The sequence below is a fragment of the Mesoplodon mirus genome, assembly GCF_964341445.2.
Source record: "Mesoplodon mirus genome assembly, chromosome: 2".
NCBI classification, from domain to species: Eukaryota; Metazoa; Chordata; class Mammalia; order Artiodactyla; family Ziphiidae; genus Mesoplodon; species Mesoplodon mirus.
Window position 1 is genome coordinate 58,470,375 of NC_138977.1, and position 9,253 is coordinate 58,479,627.

At 51.9% G+C, this 9,253-nt stretch overlaps 1 protein-coding gene across 1 annotated transcript; it reads right to left on the reverse strand.

Moving 5' to 3' along the window:
• Positions 1-1,829: 1,829 nt before the first annotated feature.
• On the reverse strand, positions 1,830-8,660 carry NODAL (nodal growth differentiation factor; the record flags this gene model as incomplete). Its single annotated transcript, XM_082607423.1, has 3 exons — positions 1,830-1,982; positions 3,583-4,280; positions 8,465-8,660. 3 exons carry the CDS (start codon positions 8,658-8,660, stop codon positions 1,830-1,832), a joined length of 1,047 nt encoding a protein of 348 aa, XP_082463549.1.
• Between the last annotated feature and the right edge of the window lie 593 nt (positions 8,661-9,253).

Genomic DNA, 9,253 nt, shown 5'->3' on the forward strand with positions numbered 1-9,253 from the left:
AGGGGTCAGCAAAACGTCCTTTCACTCCGTTGTGCCTGCATCTTCTGCTTGATACGAGGTGGTGTCCTGTCGTCAGTGGGGTTTGTTCTGTGAGTTGGTAGAGCTGCTAACTGTAAACACTCCCACAAGCTATAGCCACAAATAGCTTGACCTTTCGCTTTCCTGGCCCCAGCCATAGAAGAACAGTTGGGCACCCATTTAGTACAGAGGATGCTCTAAAGCCCTGGGATAGGATTTTTACTCCCAAGAACTTAAGTTTGGTAGTGGAAGTGGGGTTTCAAATGTCTGGTTCCAAAGGTTAAGGCCTTGACCCAAAGCTAAGAGAGCAAAGACCCCTAGATGGGATGAAGGACGGTGTCCCTGGGGCTCCAGAGACCAGAGCTGAGCTCTTGGCCCTGCCACTCCTAGCTGTAGCATCAGGCCACTAGGCCTCACTGGGGTCTCATTTAGGAAAGAGGATGGTACAAAAATTGACCTCACAAGGCCTCCCCAGCTCTACTGTTTTCTAAGTAGAGTCAAATGCAAAATCCTATTGTGATTCTGAATTGGGGGGAGGGCAGGTTATTTCCACTCCAGGGAATGAGCAACTGGATCAGTTTTGTTGCTGAATCAGGGCATTGAGGTTTCTCAGGCCCAGGCCTGGCTCTAGCCTAGCCAACTCCTTCCTGGGCGAGGATTACTACCTTGACTCAACCAAGTTAAGTTTGAGTCCCCTCTAAACAAGTATTCCCACAAGATTGGAATCATTTTTCCTACAGTTGGAGCATTAGTCTATGGGCTTCTTAGGAAAGCAGGGTAAGTTTACTGTGGACTGACATTCCCAATAAAATGGCCCCCTCGCCTTGCCAAACAAAATATAGCCCCTGTTTTGGCAGTGCTCAATGAGGCCAGCTGGCGAGAGAAAAGTAGAATCACAGAAATGCACTAGGATCCGCCTGCTTTAATTTCACAAGATGAGCTTGAGCGGTGAATTACTCACCGGAGGTCACACAGCTTCTCAGTGGCTGAGCTGCGACCATAACGCAAGTCTGCCACCCAGGGCAGTGTCTTCACCGCTATGGATAGGAAGCCCAGGGGCCTCATTAATGGCACGCATTGATAGATTGAGGTGAACTGTCACGAGCTTTAATAGACTTGGATGGATTGTGCCCGCCAAAGCAGACTGACTTGGAGACGCCCCAGGGTTCCAGCTTCTGTAGTCCAACATGGCCAGTTCTCTTGGACGAGTTCCTGCCTCGCCCTTCAAAGGCACCAGCTGGCCTAAGAGAACTATACAGTGGCTTTTGTATGTACAACTCATTAGCAGAGATCCACTCTGGGGGGGCTCCCTGACCCAGCCTGAGGCAACCACAGCCAATGGACTTTTTAATTTTACATAGTGATACTTAATCTTCAGGCGGCAAGGGTGTGGGTGGGTGTATGTCAAAGGCCACTTTTGAGAATACACAAAAGTTAAATACAACCCTGTCCCACCTCAAAAATAAATGCACATATGCTCCAGCTCTTGCATACAATTTCTGGGGGATCATGGGTTGAAAAAAGTCAGCTAAAGGACTCTTGCACTAGTGCTTTCACGTGCTACTGTCTGTTCAGCAAAGAGAAAACCCAGAAAGCCTGCTTCACAGGCTTCCTCCTCCCTCCTCTGTGCTCAACCAGACCCCACAGAGCCTTCAAGGACAGGGTGGTAGCCCTTCCTCCTTAGGTCTGGTGGACAGAGGGACTTTTCCCCCTCTTTGTTTCTCCTCATTGGATTAGATGGTTATCTTGTCTTCTAGGAGCTTCCCAACCTTCCAGGGTACAGGCAAATCCAACACACCTGTAGGAGCTCCTCAAAGGCACCCACATTCTTCCACAATCATGTCTTTATGATGGTCTAGAAGGACTCGGCCATTGTCCACGTACAGCATACTCAAGGGCTTGGTCTTCACTGGGGCACAGCAGGTGGAAGGGACTCGGTGGGGTTGGTACCGTTTCAGCAGACTCTGTGAAAGGGAGGACAGGGGGGTCAATTCACATCCCAGTGGTGAGGTCAGAATGGTGTCATTTCTGGGTAAAGGGTGAAAAAGTTAACAGTTAAAATCAGTTTCTGGGGGCAAAAATAGAAAATTCTTTTCATAAAGGAATCAGAATGCCAATACATCATCAACTCTAGTATCTAAAATAACTTTTTTTAAACAGCCTTTAAACAGAAGATTCTAAAAGCTGTATCTGGGTAGAGCAGTAGGTAACATATGTTCTCCTATTGTTCTAGTCTAGAGTGAATACCGACTTTAAAAATATTCCAAGAAACTCCTGGTTTAGTTCCAGAAATATGAAGAAAAGAGTCATGCGGAAATTCTTGTGGGATTTGCTTTCTTGCCCAGAGAAGGGCAAACAGAGTCAACAGGAGAAAAGGTAACAAGCCCTTGGCATTCTGGAACTGGGCCTTGTCCCTGTGGTCCAGTGGTGGCTTTTCAGATCAGTGTTAGATTTGGTGACTTGGACTATCTGGGTCTCTGGTTCCCTCTGATCATGCTGCAGGTAGGCTGGTGGACAGAAGTGGGGCCTGGGAGAGACTCAGGAGGGCCTGTGCCCAGGACAGGCCCTCTAGGGTACCAGCCCCCACCACTGCCTCTCACGAGCTCAGCTCACATTCTCCCCAGAGCCTCTGGACCCTGCCTGAGGCTTGGCATGGAGGATGTACTACAGGTCCTAGAGATTCTCAGTCTAGGCTTCATAGAGTGAAAATGAAAACACTTTGATCCCGTGTGACCTTTGAGAGCAGGTCAGGACCACCATATATAAGCTCTCTTCTCTGCTTTCTCCACATCATTTTCCTTCCATTCCTCTCCCTCCACTACCTTCTAGACCATAGGCTGATTAGTGGCACCTAGTGGTAGCCTCTGGCTTTATTACTTTTGCAAAATGGGTGTCCAACTCCTGTTTTTAGGCAGCAAAAGTACAGTGGCTGGAACAGTAATATCTCTACCTTGGCCTCATAAACGCGGCCCCCATTGCATCAATGAGTTACAGACTGCTAGTAATGGTAAGACAACATTATACCTGTTACCTGCTAACTATTGATACTACACGTGATATGATGCATATCATCTCATGTAACCCTAGAAGTATGGCATTGCTATCCCCATTTTACAGGTGAGGAGACTGAGGCTCAGAGAGAGTAAGCAACTTGATCAATATCACATGGCTAATGAGTAGGATTCAAACCCAGGCCTGTCTATTCCCAAACTCCAAATTCTGAACTTCCTTTCCTAGAATGTCAGGGCAGTGGGAGGAACTGAGACCCTCTAGTCTACACGCCCCACCCCTAATTTTATGACAGAAGAAAAAAGTCCCAGGAAAGCAGTGTGTTCAAGGTCACCCAACAAGGCATGACTCCATGTAGGCTCTCTGAGGATGTTATCATTGGTCACCTCTATATCCTTAAAACCTGTCACAGAACCTGGCTCATTGTAGGTGCTCGAATAACTGTGCATGAATGAACACAGTAACCTAACAGCAAAGCCAGGGTCCTGATCTGGTAGTAAGGACAATTCTCCCCCACAGCTTACAGCCTCCCCTCCCCAGGCCTTGGCATCACACCTGGATGTATGCGTGGTTGGTTGGATGGAACTCTTCCCCCACAGGGTTAGGACACTCGCCCTCACAGCGATAGGCATTGTACTGCTTGGGGTAGATGATCCAGGAGCCCCATCCTATCAGGTTGAAGTCCACCTGGAACTTGACCTTCCGACACAGTTGGTTTCTGTCCTGCAAGTGATATCGACGGTGCCTCCTGGCCCTCTCCCGGGAGAGCTGTCCCTCCTGGACCCGCCAGGAGCTCTCAGCTTCCCACAATAGGGTGGAGCCACCCAGCCGCCTCCGCTCTGGGGAGAGGTTGGAATAGAGCATGAGGAGCACATTGGTGACAGGTGGTGTGGGGGGCAGCCGCCAGCACTCTCCAGCCAAACTGGACATCTGCTCCCTCAGCTCCCCAGGGTGCTTCAGCCACTTGGAGAGTGGCCTGGTCACCTCTAGGACCATGCTGCCCGAGGAAAAGGTAACCTGGGACAGAGTGACAGTGAACAGATCCATTCGAAGACGTTCTGGGCAGTTGGGTGGGTCCTTATCCTCATTCAGCTTTGGCTGGTGGAAAATCTCAATTGAGAGTGGGACATCGGGAGGAAGGGCCACAGGGCTGGACAGCTGCAGCCGGAGCTCGGCCCATGCCAGGTCCTCTTCTTGGCCCAGGAAGGAGAAGTCAAAAGCAAAGGTCCAGTTCTGCCCATCCACCTCCACATCTGGGTGAGAAAAAACCAGAAGGAAGCAGGTGAGTGGGGGCCTCCTGCAGCCTCAGTTGGTGTAACAACCACCATAGCTCATGACTGAGCCCTTACTTTATATGAATCGTCACCCTTACCCTACGAGCTGGGCATGTTATTGAACCCATTTTAGAGATGAGGAAAATTGAGGCTCAGGTTAAATTACCTGCGTGAGGTGTCATTCTTGGAAGGTGGCAAAGCCAAGAATAAGCCCAACTGCAAAGCCCAACCTCCAAATCACTGTTCTGCTGCTCCCCCTCATGACACTCCAGAGAACAACTGGTAAAAATTGGATGAGTTTGTCTCCTTCTCCCTTCTCCCCTCACACATGCAATCTAAGGACAAGCCCTGAGCTTTCTGACAGAAATCCTGGACTTCCACCCGCCCTGTGGCCCGCTTGCCAGGCTTTGTCTTCTCATTGGAAAGGGTGGCCTGTTTTATGCACAATGAGGTCGATTCACAGAACATAAGGGTTGGAGCTCCCGGGGAGGCATAGGCAACGGAATCCAAAGACTGGTCACCCTTTCCCCCACCAATTCCTAAAGACAGGCAGACACTTCAAGAGTTCTTGGCAACCTTACAAATAGGTTTCTAAAGACATTCTAAGCTTGACTGTACACTGACCTTGCACTTTTCCACCCAGTGGTCTCTCCTACCTACCTGCAGGGCGCTCACCCTTTCCCACTCCAGATCATCCACACACCAGGGCAGACAGCAAGCACACACCCAAGACAATTAAACCCATCCTGAATGAAAAGGAATGGGGAAGCACATTCCATTCATTTTAGTCCTGGACTAATTTGGTCTGATGTCTGGGAATAGCACATATTGGTGGATTTTTCAGGTCAGCTAAAAGTGATCTTTAACTTTTTTCAAGCCCAGTTTCATCTTTGCAGTGGGAATAATAATGCCCTACCCTTCCCTGCATTGTCACGAGGACCCAGGGAAATGAAGATGTTTGAAGGTCTATTGCTAAATAAAAGGCAGAGGTTATTCATTAGAAATAAAAACAGTAACCCTTTGGTGAATCAGTCCTGAAGGCAGTGATCTCTGACTGAGGTCCACTCTGGGCAGACCACATAAGAGTTTTGTTTTTTGGGGGGCTTCCCTGGTGGCGCAGTGGTTGAGAGTCCACCTGCCGATGCAGGGGACACGGGTCCGTGCCCCGGTCCGGGAGGATCCCACGTGCTGCGGAGCGGCTGGGCCCGTGAGCCATGGCCGCTGAGCCTGCGCGTCCGGAGCCTGTGCTCCTCAACGGGAGAGGCCACAACAGTGAGAGGCCCATGTACAGCAAAAAAAAGAAAAAAAAAAAAGAGTTTTGTTTTTTTGGTTCTTTGTCTCATAGAACATCTTTGGTCAGATAGTAAGTGGATTTCTCTGGGAAGTCCAGCCTGCATTAGAAGGGGGTAATTCCCAGCTTCAGCATCCTGAAGCTTCTCCCAGCCCATCCCTAGATGTTCTTTTTCACTTAATTTCCACTTCCCTTCTCATTAGCACCTGCAGGAGGCAATAACCGGCCCCTGACTAGCAACTCCCCAGAGGTGCGGGGAGGAGGCTGACACCACCCACTGCCCTTCGCAGCACCGCCCGTGACATGTAGCAACTCCTCTACAGCTCCGCCTACACCAGGACTTAAAACACACTATCTCAAGTATCCACAAATGGCTTTTTAAAGGCATTCCAGCTCAGTGTTTAAGAGGGCACCTCCCGGTGTCTCCCATGATGGATCAAGTTCTGCCACTTGCTGCCACACTGGGCAGCCAGCTTTCTCTGGGCCTCAGTTTCCCTCTGGGTAAAAGGGAGATGGTAACAGTATCCACCTCACAGCGGTGTTGAGATTTACTGAGATAATGTGTGTAAAGTGCTTTGCCCAGCACAACCACCAAAGTGCAATAAACGGCCATCATCAACTGCCTCCTTATTATTACCCAAGTCCAAGTTAGAAATGAAGATGTCCAGGCAGTGAGGGACCTGGACAGGGGGACAAAGTCATCTGCTGCTGGGATGGCAGTGTGGATGCAGGGGCAGGGAGGAGGATACTCCTTCCTGCTGGAAGAGTCTGAGACCCCACTACCCTACCTGCAGCCAAGGGCTCCCCAGGACACAGTGCTAACAGGTTTTCTTAGATCTGGCTCTGGTTCATCTTAGAATAATGGGGGGATCTAATCTTTGAGGGTCACCAATGCCTGATAAAAGCCAAGAATGCTCTCCCCAGAAAAACTGCATTTCCTACTAACACAATAAATGTGATTTGGGAGTGGTTATAAGAAAGGGGTTCATGGACACCCTGAAACCCATCCACAGACTGCATGCAGACTTGGCCACATGGGCCCCAGCGAAATCTCGACCCACTTCCAATTCTAAAGAAGGAAGGGCTCATGATCTTGGGTTCCTTTCCCCTCAAACAGGGTGTTGAGTTAGTCAGGGACTCTGTAGAAAAAGAGGGTGAGTATGACACCGAGTTCCCACCGTACATTACTATAAATTATGAGGGTGATTACCATTAACTGCTTCCCTCATGCCAAGTGTTTTATAAGCCTTGTCTCCTTAAATCCTCCCCTCCTTTATCACCATTTTGCAGATGAAGAAACTAAGGTCCAAGGTGAAGATGGTTAAACAGTGAAAGACACAAGACACGGATCCACATCTGATTTGGTTAGATTCCAATACCCATTTCCCCTTATCCTGTGCAGCTTACAAATAAACCCGAGATGGAAAGGTACCACACTCACACAAATGAGGTAGAAAGAAAGCCGGGCACTTTATTTTTACAAAAGGGGAGACTAGAAAAGTCAGCTGATATGCCAGGGACACATGGGGAATTGGGAAGCAGGGTTTGAGGGACCAGACCCAGTTTCCCGGATTCCCAGACTGTCAAATCACCACAAACCTTCGGGAACTCTCTAGAAGGAGGGAGTGAATTGGAAAAGTGCGCCTCCCACTCTTTGCTCATCCACCTACCCCCCAACCCCAGCTTCCTAGCAGGCAGAGCACTCCAGTAATTTTCAAATTGCTCCGCCCCCCGCGTGTCCCTAGCCTGACTAGTCCCCAGATGACCCTTCCGGAGAGGGTCACTGGCTGTCTGACCCCAGACGCGGCTGGCCAGGGAGCTAGGAGCCCCCACCCCCAGATCACAAGGGGCCGGCGGGTGGCCGTCAAATCAGATTATCGGATGTGGATTTCGCCTGAACTCCGGGGAGGGCCGTCTGGCCCTGGCAGGCAGAGAGAGGTGCAGGCAGGCAGGGGCCACCCCGGGCGCTGGGATGTGGATTGCCCGGAGTAGAGGAACCCCGCGGGAAGGGCTCCCTCTTCTCAACATCTACCTGCGCCCAGTTCCCAGATCGCAAGCTGCCCCATCCTCGCGGCTGATACTCTCAAGGTCACCATGGGAGTGACCTCGCCCGCTCCACATCTAGGCCCCGAACCCGGTGTCGTCCGGGACACTGACACCTACCCCGCCTGGGCTGGATGACCCAAGCCTGCCGCAGTTCTCGACTTCGGGGCATTTCATCTCTAATCCATAATTTCTGAAACCTAATCCCTGATGTTACATGCTTGATACCCTATTTCGAACCTCAGTCTCAGCCTGAGACACTCCCAACGCCAGACCCCGGGACGCATTCACCCTCACTCGCGAAAAGAAAAAAAAAAAAAATTTGACAAGACAAATAATTGTAGCAATAATAACGACCATATATTACTATGCCTGGTTTTGTGCTAAGCGTTCTATGTGCGTTGTCCATAGCCCTCGCCAGTCCAATAAGGGTGGCATTATTATCCTTATGCTACAGATGTGCAAACCGAGGCGCCCGGAGATTACAGTAGTTGAAGACGGCACAGATAAGCAGTGGCACAATCAGTCTTCCACCCTATAGTCCCGCGCTTTACCCACCCTAAACAAGACCGGAACGCAGAGGTCTCAGTCCGGGACACACCCCGGGTGCCACCAACCCTGTCTCCCGAGCCAAGGCGGACGCCGAGACACCGTCAGCCCCAGCCCCTGAACGTGCCCTTCAAGCGTGCGGATACGTTTTCAATGGCACGTCCCCGGCACAGTGCCGCAGCCCCTGCCGCTCCAGCCCTCTCCCGGAGTCCCGCGCGGGAGCGCCCAAGGCGCGCCGGGGGTCCAGCCGAGTGGGGCGGGGCGGGGCGGGGCAGCCTACCTTGCGCCTGCAGGCTACGTATGATGTCCGCCCGGAGCAGCGGTTCGCGGTACAGGCTCAGCATATAAGCAAGAGGGGATGGCGACGAGGGCTGCGCCCACGTTCGAAGGGGTACCGGGGCTACCATCGTGGCGCCCGCCTGGAGGAGAGCCCACCAGACATGCAGGAGGAACAACGGCAGGCTGTGGGCGTGCATGGTGGGGTGGCGGGGCCCGAGGCCAGCCTCCGTCCCTTATATCCTGGGCCTTCGCGGGCGCCCCGCCCCTGCCCTTCCTCCCTAGGGGAAGCTTTCAGGTCGGATAACACCCCCCAGCCCAGCCCCCGTCACCGGGGGTGGCCCCCAGAGGGACCACCTGCTGGGGGCGAGTGAGACCTGAGCCTGGTAGGGAGGAGACCTGAAAAACTGGAGGAGCTGTTAGGTCCAGGGACCATCTAGTTTGCCCAGTCTGGACACCCTGGCACTCTGCTACTCCAGGCTTTTTTTTCCAAGACACAGCTGGCTTGTCGCAGGCAAACTCCCAGGTCAGAAGGATGGCTTCCTTACTCTCCCCCACCTGGGGTCCCTGCCGTTTCCTCTTCCTCCAGGTTCCAAATAGATGTCTGGCTCAACCAGGAGCAGATAGAGAATGAAAGCTGTGTCTCCTGGAGGCTCTCGGGCAGGGTACAGCCCCACACCGGCCGGGAGGCTTCAGCCCAGCCTGACACCTTGCAGCCTTCCAGGACACTGTACAGATGGCCTCTGGGAGCACCCCCCGCCTTATACGGCGGGGCCTGTCTGGAGAGCTAGCC